The following is a 23,723-nucleotide window of genomic DNA, read 5'->3' as shown; positions in this document are numbered from 1 at the left end:
CCTTAAGTAGCGTGGGCTCCCCTCCTGCACCTGCCGCACCGTCCTCAGGATGCGCTGTGCTGGGCTCCCTGGCCTTCCCATCAGCCTGGCTCGGGCCTGACTCTCAACATTTCTGAGCGACGAGCGGATGGAACGAGGAGGCAGGCCAGGGGCCAGAGTACAGCAGGCAGAGGTGTGGAGTCGTGCAAAGACACGAGTACCCAGGAAAGCGCGGTCCTTCTGTTGGGAAGCCAAGGCATGGCGCTGAGGGGGGGGATACGCAGCAGAGGACAGAGATAGGGCACAAGGCACCTTGGGTCAGAACCTGGGTCGCAGTCCTCTGCGTGCCCAGCACCTAGAGCACAATGCCTGGGAGGTGCTAACAGTAGGTACTCAATAGATGTTTACCAGATGGACTCGAAGGGCCTTCCATTGTTTGCACGTTTGCTTTTCAAAGACGTATGGGGTGTCAGGTGGGGTATGCGCTGGTGGGGGGCTGAGATGGAGGCCTGTGTTCAAGGCTCATTGCAATGGTGCCGACAATATCCCAGTCCAGGATGAAAGCCTTTCCCTCGTCTATCCAAAGGGCCAAGCGTGTGTGTGCTAACCCAACGGGAAGGTGCTTGACTTCATCTCACCACTTCTCCACCAATCCTGCCCCTAGTCGGAGATACCTCTAGTCGGAGATCTAGTCGGAGATCTGCCCCTGTCTGCTTGAAGCTATTCTGCGTGAAGCGTTGCACATGAACAATCACGTATTTATGAGCATCCCACCACCCTGGGGAAAGCGACGGCCTGGCAGGGACACCTGCTCCATTTGGCCCCAGAAGATTTCCAGTGAGAAACGACCCACAGTCTTGGAACAGGGCAGCTTTGGTCCCTCTGCCTAGCCCTCCCTGTCTAGGTGTGGACAGCACTGCCCGCTCCCTGCCCCACCCCGGGCCCCCCCTGCATGGGTCATCTGGGGTCCCTGGTGCACAGACCTCTCTCCCCGCGAGGTTGCACCTGGGTTTCAGGGTGAGTCCCCTTTTCATCTTGGTTCCCCCTCCCTGCTCACGTCTGGGCCTGTGCTATGCCGTCCCCTGCCAAGGCCCTCTGTCGACTCGTCCACCCCTAGAAGCCCACTGTGACGGCTGGTGTCTTTGACCAGGTGGGTCCTCCTTTCTTTGAGTAACAGAAGCCCATACTCAGTGGGGGGCACGTGACTTGCCCAAGGTCACTTCCGTACTCCTCCCTGTCCAGAGTGATGGTGCAGACAGAGGTGTGCTGGAAAATGTTTCCCAACCAGCTCTCCAGGGGAAAGACAAGAGCCCAGTGTACAGCTTTGCTGCCTCCGTGGTGTAAATCACCACCAGAAGAGACGTAATAGCAAAATGCAATACACTAATTAGGGAGCGGCGAGATTTGAGTACTTATTACCTTTGTCTCATAATATGATACACTGTAAGTTTGTGCTGCTGTGGTCATAACTGACTTGGAGTATCTTAGCAGCTGGCACCGGGGACTGTAGGCTCTACTGGTTACAGAGATGGGCTCATGACTCGGATTGGGCCAGGCCCGTAGCTGGGGCGAGGGGGGGCTCTCTCCTCCTCGGTAGCAGAAGCAATTAGAATGAGAGTTTGAAGCTCCTGGCAGCCATGCTGGGGGAAGAAAACCCATCTACCAAGAATCAGGGCGCCCAGCATAGAGGAGCTAAGGGAGCTGAGTCTGGTGGCCGGTGGATGCCGATCCCAGCACCCCACTGGCAGCTGGGCACCATGAGCTAGTAAAGTCCGGACAGCTGCTGCAGCCCTAAGCAAGTGGGAGTCTGGGCACATGTACCTTCTGCCTCTCTCCTCACCCCAGGTTCCTATTCTCTGAGGTCTGGCTGGTGTCATTCCCTTTCTAGAGCCTTCCCCGACTCGTCCAGATGAGAGTAACTGAAATCCTACAATACTCAGGTCTCTTCCGTATTACTCAAGAGTGAGTAACATGGTCTTCTGTTCCCTCCTGTGTGTTATATGAGATTAGTACTCCAGAGACAGGTTTGGGCTCATTCAGTAATTATGACTTAGAGACAGTGAAATGCAATGAGTCCAGCTGGGTCCTCCAACCCCCACAACTGCAGGTGACACGAACATACTTTCAGGATCAAGTGGGGCGTTCCATGTGCACAGTGGCTCATTCCAGGCCAGGGCGGTCCCCTAACTTATCCACACGACCGTCACAGGGAGGGCTCTTGCTCTGTGCCAGGAGGGGGACAGCCGCTGGGACGACTCCCAATCCAACGTCACTGCCCCTGGGGAGCTCACATTCCCGACAGCAATAAGGTAAGTCAAGACTGAGAGAAGTGCCAGGGAGCCCCACGGAAGGAAGTGACTCACCTTTCCAGGGTTTGAGGGAAGAGCCAGCACGGGCTTCACAAATGGTGGGTCTGAGACAGAGCTGCCTAGTGAAGACCTGAGGTCCTCAGTCACACACTAACCAGTGCTCTGCACCTGCACCTGCCCAGTGCCTTTGCTGGAAGGCATCGTCTTATTCTTCACATGTGGCATTCCCCTCTTTGGTTCCAAGAAAACAGTCCTGAGCTCCACACACATTATTTTGGTGAAAATGACATGAAAGATGACTTTCCACTTGCCCATCTCAGCCAGGAACTGCCCCACCCAGTCAAGCCCTGGCTTAAATGATCATGAGAAGACCAAGAAAAGGACCTCCCGTTGCAACGTCGGCCAGACACAGTCAACCTCGAAATGAAAGTCTCCCGTTAAAATAATTCCTGTTGAATGCACACAGCTCCTTCATCCCCACCGAGAAAGGACCACGAGGGGAAGCAGGGCGCACGAAGGCCCGTGTTTACAAAACCCGGGACGATCAGCCGTGGTGTTTGCACAGAGGACGTGTGAACTGAAATGTCACCGTAGAGGGTCTGTCAAAAGATAGCCCTTTGGGGGCACCTGGGTGGCTCAGTGGGTTAAAGCCTCTGCCTTCAGCTCAGGTCATGATCCCAGGAGGGTCCTGGGATTGAGCCCCGCATCGGGCTCTCTGCTCCTCGGGGAGCCTGCTTCCTCCTCTCTGCCTGCCTCTCTGCCTACTTGTGATTTCTCTCTGTCAAATAAATAAATAAAATCTTTAAAAAAAAAAAAAAAGATAGCCCTTTTGCAATGAGAGGTGGCGAATTCACATGATAAAAGGCAGGTTAAGTAAAAAATTAGTGCCTGGGAGTGCACACAGCTATAGTGTTTCTTGTCTTAGGCCTAAGATCACCCACAAGGAGCAGACAGTGAACATTAGCTCATTTCTTAGTTCTGGAGACAGGTTTAGGTCCGGGTTCCTGCCCTTGACCAAAGTTATGGAGATGACCTTGTCAGTTTGCCTGGGGTTGTCCTGACTATAAAGCTGGAAGTCCCACAGCCTGGGGACCCTGCCAGTTGGAGGCAAACTTGAAAGGCTGGTCACCCTCAAACCCTCAGGGCAGATAAGGACCCACACAGGGGAGGAGGAGGCAGAGGGAGGAGCCCTCCCCTCCGTGCCCATCATGTTCCTCCCGGGAGCCATTATCAGGCAAAGTGGTCACCCAAGTCGGCCTCCTTTTTAAGGACGTTCCTCCTCCTGCCCAGGGAACTGATGCCACTCCAGCCTCCCCCTCCTTTAGGGGGTAAACATGCCTTGAACGTCCAGCATCTCTCCATCTGGTCCACTTTCTCTGAAACAGGGCCCCGTACGCCCATGTTAAACTCAGAGGCCTGCCTCATTAGAAAGCCTTCGACGCTCTCTCTCAGCACCCAGGCCTAGGCAGGCGCCCTGCAGCCCCGTCTACGGGGTAAATGTTCCTGACTCAGGTTCTTGACGCTGGGAGGGACTCGAAAGGTCATCTGAACAACAACTCCATGCACACATTGCCCTGCGACACATTGCCCCCTGAAGGGAAGCTCTCCCAGGCTCCTCGGGGCTCACAGGAGGGGCTCAGCGTTTCCCACCTGCCTTGCTGGTCCCAGACAGCTCCTGTCCTCACAGGTCTTTGACCGTGTTGTGGGCACCTTTCTGCACATGCCCGACTCCTTCCTCCTAAGGCTGTGGGCCACATCCAGTCCCTCCTCTACATAGCGTCCTGCAAGAAATGACATAGCGATGGCGCCTCCCAGGCGGGTCTTCCTTGGCCCCTAGCGTGTCCCCTCCCACGTCCCTCCACCACCCCAACCACGTGGTCCTCCTCCCCCATTCCAGGTTATCAGAGCTCTTTGGAGGACACACTCCACACCGTCTGGCCCACGCCTGCTGACTAAGTGCGTCCTAACAGCAAGAATGCCTTCACCCTACATTTTTATAGCATGTGAAATTCTCTTTCTCTCTTTTACAAGTGGAAAAACAAAGAACCTGTCACCAAGGGGGTTAGGCCAGCACACAGGAATCCAGGACACACAGTTCCCAGTGCAGCTTCCTTTCGGGAACGCCAGAGCAGGTCACTCCTGCCCCCACCCCTTCCCATGGCCCGAGACACAAGTCATGCAAATAAATCTACCCGAAAACAGCTACACAGGGACTATGAAGGCAGCCTGAGAATGGGAGAGAAAACCACTCAACTCAATGCTTTCCACGGGATGGCCTCTCTACACCGCGACAGATGGGGGTTTCGTATGTATTTTATGAATTACGATAAAACACCGAGGCATTTCTAGGATTTTTTATTCCTTCAAAACAAAATGTGGAGGTGGGCGAATACTTTTAATTCCTTTCTGAAGACCTGGGAGAGACTGGCCTGAGAAGGGATGCCTCAAACTGTTTGGAAATGCTTCCTCTCCCCTCTGGACCCAAGATCAACTGAAGTAGAGGAAATGAGGGGCTTTGCCGCTCTTCTTTCCTTTGCTTTGGAACTTATGTCTATGCAGCCCGTTTCTCCCTTGCCTCAAACTCTGTGCTACTTAAATTCTATCTCCAGTATGCTGGGACCGAAACCCATAGGCTCAGGCAGTGGTCTTCAAATGCTTTGTGATTATTTAAGTAAAAAATTAAATATGCACCATTAGCACATGCAAATGTTATGTTTAATAAAATTCATAACATATTTTAAGTGTCTTTTATCTTATTCCTGTATAATGATAAAGGAAACATCAATCAAAAACATGAATTTCTCTCTATACCCTAACGGCCTGTCTTGTTTACCTCCTAGGGAAGACCCACCCCACTTTGGAGACCGCGCACCATCGTCTTATGAAGTTACGAGACACCAAAGTCAAACTTATAACCTAATTTGAAAGCTGTAACTTAAGTCACAGGTGAAATTTAATGCTTATGAAAACAAATGGGAACCTTGGCTGAGGAGTAATTTATTTATAAACCACATCAACAGCTAAGATGCCTTGCTCAAGGACGAACATCTGCTCAGACAATCCAGGACCACATGTGTATTACCCAATTTGCTGTTTCTTTACTACCCTTACTTGAAATTTGAGCTCTACGTAAAATATAAAGTAATTTCTTATACAAAGGATTATATATGTATGTGGGTGTGGGCATACTTATATATCCCTCTACTATGCGTAAAACACATATGCACACACATGTACCCAAACATACATTTAAGATAACAGAAATGATGTTACTCAAGTTAAACACGGCATCCTCTAACGCAGTGACATTACTCTTAGATACTTTAAGGAAACAGTCAACAAAACCAAAAGACAGCTGACAGAATGGGAGAAGATATTTGCAAACGACATATCAGATAAAGGGCTAGTGTCCAAAATCTATAAGGAGCTTAGCAAACTCAACATCCAAAGAACAAATAATCCAATCAAGAAATGGACAGAGGACATGAACAGACATTTCTGCAAAGAAGACATCCAGATGGCCAACAGACACATGAAAAAGTGCTCCACATCACTCGGCATCAGGGAAATATAAATCAAAACCACAATGAGATACCACCTCACACCGGTCAGAATGGCTAAAATTAACAAGTCAGGAAGCGACAGATGTTGGCGAGGATGCGGAGAAAGGGGGACCCTCCTACACTCTAGGTGGGAATGCAAGCTGGTGCAGCCACTCTGGAAAACGGCATGGAGGTTCCTCAAAAAGTTGAAAATAGAGCTGCGCTATGACCCGGCAATGGCACTACTGGGTATTTACCCTAAAGATACAAATATAGCCATCCAAAGGGGCACATGCACCCGAATGTTTATAGCAGCAATGTCCACAATAGCCAAACTATGGGAAGAACCTAGATGTCCATCAACAGATGGATGGATAAAGAAGATGTGGTGTGTGTGTGTATGTATGTATGTATATGTATGTATGTATATATATATATATATATATATATATATATATATATCTCCTATGCAGCCATCAAAAAACCCGAAATCTTGCCATTTGCAATGACGTGGATGAACTGGAGGGTATTATGCTAAGCGAGATAAGTCAATCAGAGAAAGACAATTATCACATGATTTCTCTGATATGAAGAATTTGAAAGGCAGAGCAGGGGGTCATGCGGGAAAGGGAGGGGAAAATGACACAAGATGGGACTGGGGAGAGAAACAACCCAAAAGAGACTCTTAATCTCAAGAAATAAACTGAGGGTTGCTGGGGGGGTAGGGGGTAGGGAGAGGGTAGTTGGGTGATGGACACTGGGGAAGGTATGTGCTATGGTGAGTGCTCTGAAATGTGTAAGCCTGATGGTTCACAGACCTGTACCCCTGAAACAAATAATACATTACATGTTAATAATAATAATAATAATAATAATAAAAAGTTCAGTGTTGCCTATCAAACTCCATTTCCTGAATCAGTTACGTGAGGTAAGACCATTGGGATAGTGGAGGCGCTTCCCATCTCCAGGAGCATGAACAAGATAGCGGTGCTATTTCTTGACGAATGGAGCTGATAATACGCCACTGTGGTCAGATCACAGACCCAATCCTTTTTTCCCCCTAAATAAACACAACGGTGCTGGTACAAAGAGCTAATTTGGCAACAAGCTTTGCGTGGGAAAGGTCCGCAAAGTAAAAGCCCAGTTCTAAATAAGATGGTTTCCGCAGCAGTGGCTGGCTGTGGGGGAGCGTCACACTAATTAGGAAGAGAAGACGCTGTATCTGAGCGAAGCTGGGCGGGCACCGTCCTTGATCCTTGAGACCACAAAAGCCAGGCACATGGGAGCCAGGACAGAATGCCTCCCTGAGATTGTTTCATTTGCTATGACTTCCTTACGCAAGGCAAAGAGAAGGCGGAGAAGACGGACTGCCCCCTTTAATAGCCAGAGCGATGGTTACTAAGACAGACCCAAGTATTGCATCATGTGTAAGCAATTCCCTTTCCCTGACTTCTGAGACCTTTCTCCAGGTTTGAAGGGCCGTTTAATTCTATTTTTCCCAGGCAGATGGCTTTGGTGGTTAGCCAAAGCGGTTCTGGACCTGAATAGTGTATTCAAAGTGATAAAAATAAACACCAGTTGGAAATACAAGACAGACAGGATCAAAGAAGAGAGCAGCCCCCATCTCCATTCACTGGCAGATCCGCATGTCAATCATGGCTGGACGCGCGTGGGCCCACCCCGTCCCGGCGAGCTTGTCCCTGTCCTCGTCATCTGCTGTTACCAGCCCCACCTGACTCATGGGAGGTCCCTGACTTTGAGAGGTGGGAAGAGGGATTCCTGGGATTGGTCCATGAATGAGAGCAGGGCAGTCTATCTGCATCCTCTCTGTTTCCTGCGCTACCGGTAAAGCAAGCCCGGGTGGGTGAGCAGAAGCCCGGTGAAGGCGAGGAGGGCGAGGAAAAATCCCGGGGTCCGCACATCCTCGCGCCGCAGTTTCCCTCCACCCGTAAGCTCACAGACAAGCCCAACCGGAAGAGACTTAGAAAAGGAAAGTGTACTGGTTTTCCCAGGCTGTTGCAACAAAGTATCCCAAACTGGGGTGCTTACCACCCACAACACTGCCTCCCAGTTCTGGAGGCCAGAAGCCGGAGATCGAGGTGTAGACAGGTCGGCTCCCCGCGCGGCTGCCGTGCAGAATCGGCCCCAGACTGCCCCCTCGGGTCCTCTCCCCGTGTCTTCACATCGTTTTGCTCTGTGCACGTCTGCAACTGTGACCCAATTTCCCCTTTTATAAAGACACAATCCTAGTGGATTAACGCCCACCCCACTGATCGCATCTTAAGTTTTTTATCTTCAAAGACCCTGGTTCTAAATCAAGCCACTTTGCCAGGCCCAGTGGGTGACAATTCAACCCGTAACCCCAGCATGTGGCTCTGGGGTCACGCTTCCGTCTTACTTCCTTTCTATGGACTCACTACTGTATTCGCGATGGGGTTCACTATGTTGTACGCAGGTCTGAAAAATAAGAGAGCAGGGCGTGAGAATCCTCACCCTGGTCCCCAGGACTCCGGCCAAACCCCATCTGTATTGCAAAGGGCTCCTTAATATCTTCCCCCTCTACTCCTTCCCATAAGCCATTCTCTGTTTAGTTCTTTTGGGTGTTTGGGTTTTCCTTGTTTTCGTTTCTTTATAAGGCACGCTCGTTGTATGAAATACAAGACATTCAGAAAATATAAATGCAATAAAAAAAATCATCCTTAATTATAATTCCTAAAAATGGCACTCCGATAAACTGATTTCCCGTCTATATTTGTAAGGTTGGTATTTGACTCTATACTTTGGCACCATGCTATTTTTACTTCATATTATATCCTTGGGGTGTAACATGGTTCAAAGAAATAATGACCCAGCTGGGTATCTGTCTATAGAAGATTATGTGTGAACAGATTTTTCAAAAGGAACAAATTAACAATTTCTCAAGGCACATTTTGAACAATGCCGCTCAGAGCAAGACAAAAATAAATCCTGACGTAAACTAATGTTCACAGTGCTTGGAATCCCCCAAGCACAAATACTTGGAGTTCGTCTATGGTACTGGGGGCTTCAAGTCCACTGCTCACCTGTCCTCCTGTCCTCCCAGCCCAGTGAGGCTGCTGTGGCCTTGTCCCTTTGGGCCCCGGTCTGTGGATACAGGCTGGTCTCAACATTTGGTAGGTGCCTCTCCTTTTAACACGGGATGGCCTGAATAAACCAGCTTCCTCCCTTGGTGTTGCTAAAACACGCTTTTCCCTCAGGCTAGACCTCTTTTCCTCTTCTTGCCGAGATATTGCAAAACCTCCTCCTTCTGTCACCCCTGGCCTGTGACGTTGCTTCAGTAGAACATGGACCCTTTCACAGGATGGACTGTCCCTTCCTCTGTGTTCCCTGTGTACCTCTGTTCTAGCTTTTATCTCCTGCTCCACAATGGTTTGGGTCCCACGTCTTCCCCACGAGGCTGGATCCCTCTGAGGGCAACCATTGGGTCCCCTTCATTCCTCCTGGGGATGCGTCGGACCCCCAGAATGAACGCCAATGCATGTGTGTGGAAGAACACTTGGCTGAGCGTGACAGGTGCCTGAGTGGGTCACCTGGGACCAAGAAAGTGATTCACATGCCCAGGGGTAATCCTAGCAGATGTTTGCTGGACATTAGCCGTGGGTGTTAAAAACTCTTGTCACGTACTCTCTTTGCTGTAGAATACGGTAGAAAAAAATGCATTTGGGGACCTCAGCTCTCCTAATTACTAGCTGTACTTATGACCTTAGACCAGTCACCTGACCTCTCTGAGGTTCAGTTAATTGAGCCACAAAATGGGGGATTGCCTGCTCAGGGTGATTATGGGCTTAAACCATGTAATGGATACGGAAGATTTAGCGTGATGCCTAATACATTATCAACCCCAGAGACTGCAGTGACTGCAATGATTAGGAATGAAAATAACTTCCTCTTGTGATTGCATTTCTCTTTTCCTTCCTCCGTAGCACCAGGGAACGTCACTTACTATAGCCCCCAGGGGGACATTTGGCCTCAGCTCGGGAGCCGGGCTCCTCAACCCCCCGGCCACACCAGGTAGCACTGCACTTAGGGGTCCCAGATTGAACCACAGCCCCTCTACCTCCTGTGTTATCCTGGGCCAGGAACCTCTCTGCCCTGCACATGGTAGGGGCTCAATACTTGTTGGAAAAATCGCCAGGGGAGGGGAAAAGCTACTTAGCGGAGGATCTCTCTTGCTTGATCCTTCTCCTCTCGTGGATCCAGTCTTGGACTCTGTTGTCATCACCTGGGTTGACAAGGAGGTATCGTCCTTACAAACAGAAATTAGGAGGACAAGATGCTCTTTGCCCATTCCGGAAAGCACTCGGTAAACATCACTGCGGACGTTTTGAAATCTGCGGGTCAGGCCGTCAGAGGGCGACTGCGGGCCAAGCCAGTGGTGTTTTCGCCCGTGAGAGCTGGGGGTGGGGAGACCAACACATTTCGGGTGACAGTGAGGAGGGGAAGGGCTCTCCTGAGAGAAATTCGGCCTCCCTCCCCACCCCCCGCCCCGCCCCGGCTCTGTTCAGGGATCTGGGCTTTGCCTTCGGGTCAGATTGCTAACCTCCAGGCAGCGCTGCGGCACTCATCACCAGTCTTCAAAAGCCCTTCCCTCTGACTGTTCATCAAAGCCACCATCGGATCACACAGCGGCAGGGAAGCGCAGAGCGCCAACTGCACGCTTTTCCGCTTACGTGGCCCTGTACCGCCAGTTATCTATGCGCTCCGGGAGGCGCCCACCCCCTGCCACCTTCTAAGGCCTCGCCAGAAGACCTTTGACGTCGGCGTCCAGATTTCGGGTCGTGGCTCCCAGCAGAGCTATCGGCAGCTCCTACCTGGACCCACCTGTCAGCAGGAGCCCAGACTGCATGAGTGGGAGCAGGACAAGGGGCTCTGGGATTATCTAACCAAGACGCTTGCTGATGTCCCGGAGAAGGAACTATTGCAGCAAGTGAAGGAGTTAAACCTCTCCAGGACGGAAGAGACTGAAAAGTCAGTTTGGATTAAATGAGAAAGGCAGCCTTGCCATTAATCAGGCTGGGAAGAGAGACAGGGATCCAGCCAGCTGCCGAGGTAACAGGACACAGCGTTTCTCCCAAGGTCATGTTGGAAAAGGTCACAGCGACCCTTTTTCTGATGGATCACTCGCCTACCAATGACACTTGCTGGCTGGGTCAAGAATGTGCTTTGACTCAGGAGGACGGAGCTGCCTCCCTCCCTATCTCCAGGGTCTTCAACTCCATCCACGTCCCGGGAATCCCGTGGCTTGGGACGGACCGTTCCTTGGGCATCTTGCACCTTCCAACCTGCCTGCACGCACGTCCCTTGGCTGAGGCTGTTCTGAGAAGTTACTGAGCTCATATCCTTCCAGAGAGGATCATAGACCGACTTCTGCCAAGCGCACCATACGGCTGAGCCCCGCTTCTCGGGTCACAGCTCCGAAGTGGCTCAGATATCCCGGAGTCCACTGCTAATGCCTATTATTATTACAGCAGGAAAACCAATGTCTGGTTCAAGGTAGGACACACGGGTGGTGGTGCAGGCGGTGATGACGAGCTCACTTCTCTCTTCCTGCTCGATTACTGGCAACTACTAGTAAAGTGGCCGATAACCAAGTCAGGGGGAGCACCAGGGGTGCTGAAGACGGAGGAAACATTTTCCCAAGTGCAAAAACAAAACATCTAGACCCATTATCAGAAAAATCTTGGAATCCTGGGCCATTGCACCCCATCCCGTTTATTCAAATGTAGTTCATGTTTTGAAGTTACCTATCCAAGGAGTTACCTGCCCTAATGGGAAGAAAGAAGAGGCAGGCTGTAAGCAGGAAGGCAGACGTTTTCTTTTGCATCCTGGCACTCCACATGCCCACTGCCCCCTCGCCACCACGCAGCCTTGCCCCTGGAGCTGTGCGTCGGACAGACACTGAAAACGATGAGTATAGCAGCCCGGAGGAATCCAACAGGGCAGCTCAGCCACACAGCGAGTCAGCAGCAACAGGCAACTTGGCAGCAAAGCACCGGGGTTGGGGCGGGGACGGTGGGGGGGGAGGGGGTAGGCAGTTTCTCCACTTTGTGTTACCAGCAGCCCTTTCCTGGCTGGATCCCTAAGGTCATCGGCAGTCCTCCCTGACCTCCACCCCAGCTCCTTTTAAAATCTCTGCCATTAATAGGTTCTTTTCATCTTTCTGGTTTGTTTTTTAACCTGCAGTGTCAGAGGGGAAGAAAAACAAGCCAGCCGGTCTTGGCCATCTTTTACTAAAAGGCACATCCTGTGCAAAGGAAAGGTAATTCAATTCTGCTCCTTGCTGGGCTTCCCAACGTCCCTTTCTTCCGGCTCCTCCCCTTGCCAGGCTGGCTCTGCCCTGCCCGTCCTCACTCAGCTGTCCTGCTGTCCTTGCCTCTCCTGCCTCCAAATCTATGCGGAAGTAAAGTAAAGCAACCACCCCAAACCCAGCCATCCAGATTAAATACGCTTTCCAAGTGGGATGCCTGATGTTAGTCCCGGTGTCCAGAACGAAATGCTCTGTGCTGTGTGTCTTGCTGGTAAATGAGCCGTCTTGGCTGCATTTTGTCTCTGTGTGTCACTCACATCAGTGTGGCCTTTCCCAGGCCGGCTTCACCACACCAGGGCTGCTGACTGCTTCGGATTTACCTGGTATAACAGCAAGCTCTTAACAAACATTTGAAGAGAACGGGATGATGATAGAGCCCTATTGGTAAAATGTGAATGGGAAGGGCGGTCCGAGTCTCCAGGAAACAACTTATTCTGCCTTTTTTCTTAAAATATCAGTGGCAAATGATGGCTGCTGCTGATTTTCTAAGCTTTAGAGTGATTCATACACCAGAAGACACAATTAAACCCCACGAACAGTTTTCATCTCAAGTGAGAGAGGAGGAGGAGGGAGAAGCCATGGAAGGAGCCTGGCCATCTCTTTGTCCAGGCTGCCGAGGAGCCCGCGACCCATAGCCTGTGACCATCACCGGTCAGCAGTCTGTCTGTTACATGTCCTCTGTCGTCGTCCTCGCGAAGCACTCAGGTATAAGGAAATCTACCAACCACAGACGGCACGTGAAAGGGGAAAGAGGAGAGTAGCTTTGCTGTGTAGCACATTTAGGGCAACAGGGAAAGAGACTCTGGGAATAGGATGAGCCCTGAATTTGTATGGGACTCACTACAATGAGGTGCCCACAAGCCGAGCCCAGGTGGCATCACCCTGCCCTTCTACCACCCGCTGTCTTCCCAGGAGCCGGGACCGCTCCTTCCCTTCTCTGTTCCCAAGGCTATAAAATGGCTCCGTGTCTGCTCAGACGGCCCGTGGAAGCTCTGCTCTGGGGCTGTGGGCACAGACCACTGCGGGTGTACCCGAGGGAGCTGCCAGGCCTTCCCATGAGGCTGCCCATCCTCCCGGGCCCCCTGTGTGGGGACGTGCTGGCAGTCTTGGATGCTTCGTTCCCAAGTTTCATTTGGAATTATTTTAAAATAACTTTATCAGTTTGTGCTGGATAAAAATCCATTTTGCTTTCTGATTCTGTTGCCCATCTGAATTTCCACCAGAGGCAAGTAGGCTAAAGCAGCCTCAGAAGAACTGGACATGATCCTGCCCGTAACCTTGGTGTGGCCTCACTATCCACTACAAGCAAAATTCTTGGGAACTCGCATCCCGAATTCTACCTCTCCCTCTTACTCCTTGACTCCAAATGAGAAACCCAATTCTGAGCCACCTGGTTGAAACTCGGTTGGGGTTAGGACAGAGCTAACAGACTTGATTTCAAATTGCAAACTGACAGATTTTGGAATCTCATAGGTGTGTACAAATCACATAATTATGGGTTTCGGTGAAAAGTACAATCAGCTTTGCTTTGTTAAATTTTGTTTAAGTAGATACCTATTTGCTAGAGTATAAAAAGCCACTCGAAATTGAAAGGTATGGGACACCTGGGTGGCTCAGTTGGTTAAGCATCTGCCTTTAGCTCAGGTCATGATCCCAGGGTCCTGTGATCGAGTCCCACATGGGGCTCCTTGCTCAGCAGGGAGCCTGCTTCTCCCTCTGCCCCTGCCCCCCACCCCTGCTTGTGCTCTCTCTGTCTCTCTCTCTCTGGCAAATAAATAAATGAAATCTTAAAAAAAAATAGGAAGGTAAATGTCAGACAATCACCACCTTCCCTTGACTATGCAAACTCTTCTCTCTTCACACAGCTACAATTTAGGCTCAGGCCACCTCCTACGGCCTCTGTCCTGCTCTGACAATTGTCCCTTTTCCAGATGCCTAAGTATCGCAGACCCATGTGAGAGTACGATGTATGACAAAGAAACTTGCATTATGTACTCTTGCCTTGAATGGCCGTGCACCTGATATGCATAGACACGTGGAAGAAAGATTCCTTTTTCAGTTATAACTTGCCTCTATGATCTTAGGAATATTTTCAAGACATATTTGTGTAAAACACACTAACATAAGGGGTCAGCACTGACACCACATCAAGTTCTGAGTTGGTGAGAGAAATCATGAGTAAGGATGTTTCTATCATTTTTTTTTTTCTCACAAGTTAGTATCTCGAAGTTTAAAAAATAACTGATTGGATCAGTAGTAATCCATTCGGATAATCGTATGCAGCTTGTATTGTTGTGATTCAAATTCAAATTTGATTGTTTCATTTAAAGGGCTTCAGAAAGATACCAATAATTTTGGACTCTTGGCATAATGTCACAGAGCTGAGATTTTTAAATTGCTTGATTTGAAAGATCTCGTATTTTTTAATACATTCATACCTACATCTATAATTGGTAATGACGTACTGCATTCTCTACTGTTGAGACTAGGTGAAAGTTGAGGTCAATCCACAACAAAATTCATCTCTAGGCATTCCCAATATTCTGATTTATCCCTTTTCATTTCAGTTTTAAAATTCAGGCCAGGGGAATGAGTCATGTTTAAAATAGTCTAGCGTAATCACACACACACACACACACACACACACACACATCCATGTATATAAAAATGGAAACATCTAAATCAGGCTGGTGGACTGTGTCACTGTTGGTTTTCTTGTTGGGACGTCATCCTGGTGAGATGCAAGGGGTTCCCTCCCCCTGGGGACAGCTGGCCGAACGCTATACCGCAGCTCCCTGTGTTGTTTCTTACAATCCCACACCCATCTACAGTTCTCTCAAAATAAAGAGGTAAAGAAAAGATGCAAGAAAGAGAACACTATGTTCCATTGTCATTTCGTTTTAAAGAATATGAGTATGTATCATGGGTCTAGACAGACACTCAGAGACCCGCCTGCATTCGTGTCCACGTAAGAGCCACACATACGTAGCCATCCCCTTACACACACGCATGCTATTTCCGAGAGAGTAACTAAGAAATCGTTCACGCTCATTGCTTCTGAGGGGGAGGACTACAAACCCAGAGGCAGAAGGCCCGTGTACTTTCCACGGGAGAACACCCCTCCGTGCCCAAACAGAGTGGTGGGCTACTGACATGACGCGCTGAGAAAATAATCTGGCTCAGAGTGAGGACGAGACAGTCATCTCCCGAAGCAAACGAGAAAAGAACGAGAAGCAGCTGAGGACGCAGGGCAAGGCCGGGGGGGGGCCCTTGAAGCCCCACGTCTGACCCCGCACCAGGGAGGGCGCAAACAGAGAACACGCAAAAGCTCTTACGGCTGGAGACGCAGTAGGACAGTCTGCAGTTGATCTTCCTGAAGAGCTGCTTGTTGACCGGCCAGAGGAGGAGAGTGAAGAGCTGGATGGTGTTTATTATGAGCCCCGAGGCGATGAACACGTAACAGAAGACGAGATGGCACAGGAACTGAGACTTCAGCAACCCGATGAGGTCCATGGCGCGCGGTTGCTTTTATCCCGACAAATAAATACTCGCAGGAGAATCTTTCCAGAGGGGAAAAAGGCCCAGCACTCGGGAAATTGTCTAGAATACAAACCAACGATACATGTTACGAAAAACCGTCTGTGCTTTTAGAGTCAGGGAAAAAAAAAAACAAAACCGACTCTTAAAAAGATGCTCTGAAAAAAAAAAAAAAAAAAAAAGATGCTCTGAAGATTCAACATCTTGTATGCGAGCTGGTTTATTTGTATTCAGGATTTACATAGAGCTCACTCACGTCGGGCCCAGTGTCAACTCTTAAAAATGAATAGTTCCTTTAATCGCCCTGATGCCCCGCGAGGTAGTTGCTGCTGTTAGAGGGGGGGACTGAGATCCTAGAGGTCAAGCCACTTGGCCGGGGTTCCTCAGCTTCCCCGGAGTCCTCCTGCTCAGCCACTGGGCCAGCCCCTGTCCCTGGGGCTCCCGGCAGCGCCTGTGTTTCTGGGCCTTCCCTCCTGCTGCCATCTCTGCTTGAACACCCTCTCCCCACCCGCTTCCGCTTCTCAGCCTCTAGATCCCGCGCCCACCACGTCTCTTCTCCTGGCAAGCCTGGCCTGCGTGAGATCGGGCTGGTCCCTGGCGTGGGCTCTCCCTCCCAAAGTCCCTGTGCTAGCATGCCATGGGGTGTCCTCTCCTGGCACTTGTCCAGTTGTTTGCCTTCCCGCACTGCACTGTCACTTCACCCGGGGACACAATTACCTTGAAAATCATCATTTTCTCCCCAACCATTGGAACAGTCATAGGCATATAGTTGGAGCTTAATTTGAAAAAATATATAAATATAAATATATATATATGTATATGCAGGTGGAACACTTTAATGAAGGTGGGCAAGGAAGGGACTCTGAGATATGCGCAAACACAAATAACCAACGATGCAGGCAAGAGAACCGCCCCCACTGCACCCCTGACACACACATGCACACACACACACATACACTCACACACACAGGCGTGTGAACACACACACGTGCACATATTCTAAAATCAGAAAGAAACTCAAAACACGCAAAGCAACCAGACTCACAGTCTCCAACCCCAAAATGGCATAATGATATGACTTCACGGTGTGGCGAATCAAGCCTGGGGGCAAGCGTAAAGGCAGGACGTGCGAATACTCTGATGGGAAAATAAATAAAGCTGAGGCGGTCAGGCATCGCAGCCTTGTGCCCCTGCAAGCAGAATCTCACCGCAAACTTGCCCGGAAATGAGCTCAAGGTTTAGGATGAACCCCCTGCGGTCACAGCTGGGAGACCCTGGACTTCCCTGCGGTCTTTATTAATAACACAAAAGAATCTGTGTAACGGTTTCACATCTACTTCACCATTTTAAGCCTCCCATGAATCCCATGAATAATGAATATTATTATTATCCCATTTTTCAGAATAAGAAACTGAGATGACTCAGGGGTTGGGTGATTTGCCTACAGTTGTTACAGACCATAACTAACCGTAGCTCTCAGTTTTACTCCTAAGTTCTTTCTTGTGCACCTGTTTGGGCTGCTTTGCTCCTGGGGTGTGAACCGGGGGGTGGGGGGTGTCCTCTTGGGCTGTACAGAGCAGCCCGGAGATGACCCCAAACACAAAAATTAGCGCAGCCTTCCCTGAAGTTCAGAATCACAAGCGAGGCTCCAAGTGCGGAATGGGGCTTGTGTCTGGCCACCCAGACCGGTTTTGAAGATAGTCTTGGGCAGGAGAACAGACATAAGGTACATTCTTCCAGAACATTTACACTTGCTTAGACAATCTGGAAGGTACACAGTCCTCATGCATAGTTTCCATACATTTCTGATGGGGGGAAATGAAAATTAACCTTAGGCCTGCCTTCTTTGGAGTCAGCGGACACACCCCACCCTCCTAGAAGGCCTGCTCTCGGGCACAAAGCCAGGCTCCTGCAGAGACCGATGCACCACATCCCTGACCCCTCTCAGGCAGCATGTCCCACAGACATCTCCAGGTTGTCCAGCTCTTTAAGACACACCCGGTTCTAACACACCCTGCCTCTCGCTAACGAGTGGGCATTAAGCCGGCAGCCCACTCTCCACGCGCTTGACTCCGAGGAGCCACAGAAGGAGGAGTGATGTACATCGGCTTACAGTTTGGCAGCAGCGATAGGATGATGTTGAATATTCATGTGCTTTATTCACTGTCCCTACATTAGCTACTAAAAGCTTCCACACAATCTGGCCAGAAGAAGGATGGGTCTTCACTAGGATTCTGGGATCTAGGATTTGTGGAATATTCGGCAAATCCTCTGCTATGCTGACTTAACACTAAGAAAAGGAAGTCAATGGGCAGTGGAAATGCAGGGGGTAAAATGCAGTCTTCCTCGGTTTCCAGGCAGGAGTAGGGTGTTAAAAAGGAAACGTATTTTTGCCTTATAAAATTTTTGCCTTATAAAAGACAAGGGACCACCATGCCACTGAGTAAAACCCTTACTCGTATCACATGGAGTGGGGCTCTAACGCCATACCGGTGATGGTTCAGGGGAATCACAGGCAGGTGGGTTTCGGGTGGTTTGGTTCTGCCCACACTTCCTCAAACTCCCTTCCTAGATTGGCGTGGTGGCGGCTGAGTGTGGGTTCAGCTGTCTGGGTTTGAAGTTCTGCCATACCTCTTACTGGTCATGTATCTTCAGGTAAAATCACCCCTCTGAGTCTCTCTTTCTCTGTCGATAAAGAGGGACCAAGATTCCAGGGAGGTGGGACCCTGGGGGGCTCAGTCAGGTAAGCATCTGCCTTCAGCTCAGGTCATGATGCCAGGGTCCTGGGATGGAGTCCTGCATGGGGCCCCTAGCTCAGCGGGGAGCCTGCTTCTCCCTCTGCCCCTCCCCCTGCTTATCCACACTCCCTCTCTCTCTGACAAATAAATGAAATCTTAAAAAAAAAAAAGGATTCCAAGGAAACTATTGCTTTTCTTTTTTTTTTTTTTTAACTTAAACTAATTCTCAATTGTATAGGCGAGAGCAAAATACAGGACTAGCCAAGGAATTGCCTAAGAAAGGAAAGGTTAGCAGTGCCATGAGGTTATTAAACAATTTTACTGACTTTGTCCTAGGACTGATTAGCAAAAGAGACATGAGGCTAAATTATTTAAGGAGGCGTCTACTGGGTGAATATGTATCATGCGTCTTAAGTTTATTCCAGATGGAAGTCTGGGGGACCACCCTACCTGTATTGAATAAAAGAGCTTTTTCTGGAATGTGGTAATCAGCCAATTTAGTGCCATATGGGGAGAAGATGGCATAAAGATTTTTCCAGTGGCGAACGAAAGTAGAGTGAAAATATTTTAAAATATTTTGCCTCTTTCCCTCTCAGATTGGTGACTACCTAGAATGTTAGGGGGAGAACCTTTCCAGCAAATTCACTTCTGTCGTTTATGTGAAGTAAGGAAATGACAAAGAATTTTATTTTTTAGACAATGAGAGCAGTAATCGATGGAGTTTACAAACCAACAAATAACCATGAAGCAGTTGCCCTGTCCTGTTTCTGTGAACAGAGATATTTCTCATCATCAAGGGCAGCCGTGAGGAAGCCATGTGCCCGTTATCTGTCGTGGGTTCTTACACAATGAAGAGTCTGACTCGGCTCTCCCCGGTACTCACCCGCCAGCCCTGAGCGCCGGCTCCAGGCACGTCAGGTGCAGAATTCAAGCCCAACCCTACCGGGCATTCCCTTCCCACCTGTGCACAAGTGAAATCCAGCTGCAAGTGACCAACACAGGTCAGGTGTGAGGAGGGGACAGAGGGAAGAAGCGATGTGATTGGGGCTTGAAGCACAAGCTGGTTGTGGGTGAGAACAGAAAGGGGGGGGCGGTACTTGCCAGATATTAAAGCTATGGCCAATCACAGTCCGGTGAGTGCGGGGGACATCGAGGAGGAACTGCTGACACACGAAGACATTTTAAAGGAAAGCATAGAGAACAGGGGAAAGAAATGCCAGGAAACCAATCTGTATACATTATTTGAATTTTTCCGAAGGTCAAGTCTGACCCATGAGCTTAATACACATCATCTGAAAATTACCGAACCAGCGTTTTAAATATAGATTAAAAGCTCCCGTTACCGGGGTTCGTAATAGGTTCAAGGAGAATAGGTCACTCCAAATTACCTTTACTTCCCAGCCACTGAGGGTTTAGCAGATTTGGAATTTAACTCATCATTTGACAAAGTCTCTGGCAGTCCTTGAGGGCACGTGGTTACCCATGAGTCAATGTTAAATTGGTTCCCAGCTGCTTGAAACATCTGTCATTAATGTTGGAGGAGGCTCCTTATTCAGTAGAAGGAGTCTCCCTGTGTACCACCAGGACCTAAAACCTAAAAAGGTCGTTCATACAAGGATGGGAGAGACCTAGGGGTTACGCATAGGGGATGCTGAATGACCATGAATCACTGCACAGCAGACACGTTAAACCAGCGAGTACAGGCCTTTGAAGAAAGTAAGAATATACTGAGTGAAAATGGCTAACAAAGAAGCATGATTCAGGTTTGTAAAATAATAATGTGTATTTTATATCATTCACATCTCCATCTATTTCTATAGTCATAGCCATCTATTAATAGTGGCTCGTTTCTGGCAGAAGAATGATGGTGGTTTCTTTTTTCTCCTCTGCTCTATTATTCTTTTCGCTAATGAGAAGGAGATCTTCCCCTTCCCGGGGCCAGAGAGGTGGATGGACCCCCTTCCCAGCCTGCCTTGCGGTTAGATGTGGTCAGATGATGGACACAGGTGGTGCACGAGGGGAGAAACCACAGGTGGCTGGTGGAGAACAAGTACATCGCTCGCAGACTCGAGGAGAAAGGACAGGAGTGTTGGCAGCCCCTGGCAGGGGAGCACAGAGGTGATAATCCAGCCCAAGAGCCACAGACAAGAGAAATTCTGCAACATGGAGGCCACCGGGGGCCACCTTGCATGCAGGCACAGGTGCTTGGGAAAGGCCATACAGCACAACCGTTAGAGACCAGGAAAGGCTAAGGGGACCTTTCGAGTCAGGCAGCTCCGGCTGGAAATCCAGGCTCAGCCCCTTGACGGCTCTAGAAATCACTCCCTCGTCGGTGAAATCAACGCAAGGTTGCTGTGATGATCAAAGCTAATCAAGAAATGTAAATACTGAGCAAACAAACCCAAACCTATTTTTTACATTCCAAACGAACGTCAAACCCTTAGCAGAGTGCCTGGAACATAGGGAGCGCCCAAATAACGGGAGAATTTTTCCATGGTTGCAAGAAAATAAGGAGGCCAGGGGGAGCAGCTAAGATGTATCACTCTGGCATTTCTGGGAAAGCAGTGAGAGATAAATCGACTTAGTTTTTCTCTCACTACATTTCCAGAGCCTGACATTTTCTTTAATTTACCTTCAAGTGTGTTAAAACATTTCCTCCCCCAGCTGTTTTAATTCTAACCTCTCCTTTTCCTCGAGTGACTCAGACACGGGAAACGATGCGTTCACAAAAGCTCCCGTAGTCTTTACCTTCTTAACTCTGGAACAATCTTTGCCGGCGTGGGGATGAAGAAGCGGACCTCAGAACAAGAGAAAGTGCAAGCCACAGAGTGCTCGCGGCTGTCTCTAGCCGGGAAGTGAGCGGACGCACAGCCGCAGCCCTGCTCACAGCAGCCTAGCTCCGCTCCCAGGGACTCCCGAAGCGAGTTCTGTGTGGTCAAGCAGATGGTGCCATATGCCGCTGACCTCCTCCAGTGGAAACATAAGCAAATAAAGAAAGCTCGGAATGTCCCCAGGAGAGAATTCAAACTGCATCGTCCTCCAAATAGACACAGAGAGCTTCCGCGTAAAGCGCTCACTTAGGCGACAAACAGGAGACCCTTGGTTAAGACGGACAGAGTCGGCCTTCGTCGATATTCCGAAACTATGAAATAAACACGACCTTCATTCACACTCGGGAAGAGAGAAAGGGGATTAGCTCCTGCGCTCGCGTGTGTCTGAAGGGCTGGCCTGTTTGCTGCGTGTACATTACCGCACGGAACCAGGTCGGGGTTTTAGAAGAAGCCGGACTTTCTTCTAAAGAAATCAGTCCAAGTGAATTGCTACAATAATACCCATGACCAACTTAGCATCATCACCGAAATCAAAACAACGCCTTATTTAGGCTCTTTTAACTCCAAACACCGGAACAGGTCACAAAACAGAAAAGAGAGGAAAGATTTTGTAAATACTAAGCCAACAAACCAAAACCTATTTTTTACATTCCAAAGGAAAATACTAAGACTCCACGCTGAAACAGCGGAGGTCACGTGGGGCTCCTAGCCTCAGTGTGAGAACCACCACGCGGGCTTTTTAGAGCAACCTTACACATCTTCACACCGCTTTATCTAGTAACGCGGCTTCTGAGAAAATGCTCTTAAGGACAAAATTAACTTTTAGAAAAATTCTCTCTGCCTGAAGATCTTCAGCAAGCATGATTTATAAGCACCTAAAATTAGAAACTGCTTACATTTCCAACATGAGGAAACAATAAAGTGAATTATGGGAAATGCACACGGTTGAATAAGTATCACTATAATAGGTTTGTAGTAAAATGAGTGTATTTTCAATATGCTATTATGAGTTAAAGGACCCAAAATTTATATATATATATATATATATATATATATATATATATATATTTCACAACTTTAAAATCAAGTATAGAACAAGTGGAAGCAAAGAAAACCTTAGGAAAACACTAACAGCAGTGGTTTTATGTATACGCCCCCCCCCCCCACATCCAACACACACACCCCCACACACACTCAGACAAGTCAGCCAACCTGGAGTCTGGGCTTGGCCTGACTCTTTCAACATCTTCCTCCTTAGGAAGAAATTGAGTATGTGAGCTCTGAGATCCTTTACAGATCGAACTGTCTCTGGTTCTCATACAGAAAACCGATACCCTCACCCACCCGAGTTTCCTGTTATTTCAATGAGGTCTCCTCATTCAGGGGATCCGGCTCCTTCCCTCTTCCTGAGCTCCTGCACAGAGGGGGCTCTCAAAGGGGCTCGGCTGACCAGATGAAAAGAAGAGGAAAACTACAGGGATTGGCAGAGAGCAGCGTGGACTAAGCAAACATGGGGTGAGCTGGTGAGTTCGTCTCTGCACCAGCATTTTCGGTCGGCAAGGCAGAGAATGCCCGGGGCCACCGGCGGCCCCGGAGAGGGGCATGGATGCAGTCCCCGGGAAAATGAGCGAGGTGTGTTCTGCTCTTGGAACCGTCAGATTCCACCTTCTCCGTGAGGCTGAATGAATTTCGCAGAGCTCTCCAAGAGGGCAGCGACTAACTTGTGGAAGTCTGAGGCAGACACTGAGCACTTGGTCCTGACAAACAAGGATAAATTTAGTTTCTGGATTCCTGAGACTTAGACTGGCTCAAGGCCCAAAACACGACAGGAGAGAAAGTGTTCTAGACCAAATGTAACTGTCTCTGGGACCATCTCTAACTAAAATAGCGCTCAGCTAAAGAAATCATCCTCATCACATGGTTTGGCGGAAGCCTATTACAATTAGCTTCCGTTAAAATTTGATGGCCCAGTCCTCTGTCCAACATCCCTGTCCCGTTCAGGATGTCCGTTAAACCAAACCAAGCTCCAAAGAAGTCGTCAATCACGCTCAACGCTTTCCTTACATCCTCTGAGTGATAACCCAAAGCCTCTGTCCCCGAAGTCTAATTTTAGGATGATAAAAACTTAAGTCTATAGGAAATCGAGGCATCTAAGTTTATATTTCATAGTTGGTTCTGAGTAGCTTATATGAGAAAAAGACATTTTGAAGAGCTTTTCTGTCTAATCCAAGAAGACCAAGACTCAGGGGCAAACACCGATGGAGAACGTAGGCAACTTTTTCTGTCTGGAGAACAGAGATGGGAGGAAATTAAATTAGATACTCTCTAAGGCCTTTTGGAGCTGTAACAAGTACGAGATGAAAACGCCCAGAGGCAAACAGGAGATTTTCTGAGTAGTAACCGCTGCAACGGGACCCGCACACCAATGTTCTACACACATG

At 49.1% G+C, this 23,723-nt stretch overlaps 1 protein-coding gene across 2 annotated transcripts in view; it reads right to left on the bottom strand.

Annotated features, from left to right (window-relative positions):
- The window catches only part of AGPAT4 (1-acylglycerol-3-phosphate O-acyltransferase 4), a 117,415-nt gene that overhangs the window by 67,120 nt on the left and 26,572 nt on the right, over positions 1–23,723 (bottom strand). For both annotated transcript variants that reach the window (XM_080807240.1, XM_080807239.1), the window contains exon 2: positions 15,512–15,776. In XM_080807240.1, the coding sequence (XP_080663366.1) occupies positions 15,512–15,689 (178 nt within the window). In that variant the 5' untranslated portion in view covers positions 15,690–15,776. The remainder of the gene's footprint in view (positions 1–15,511; positions 15,777–23,723) is intronic.

Source organism: Martes martes, assembly GCF_963455335.1.
Source record: "Martes martes genome assembly, chromosome: 6".
NCBI lineage: Eukaryota > Metazoa > Chordata > Mammalia > Carnivora > Mustelidae > Martes > Martes martes.
This window is presented reverse-complemented; position numbering and strand designations above follow the sequence as displayed.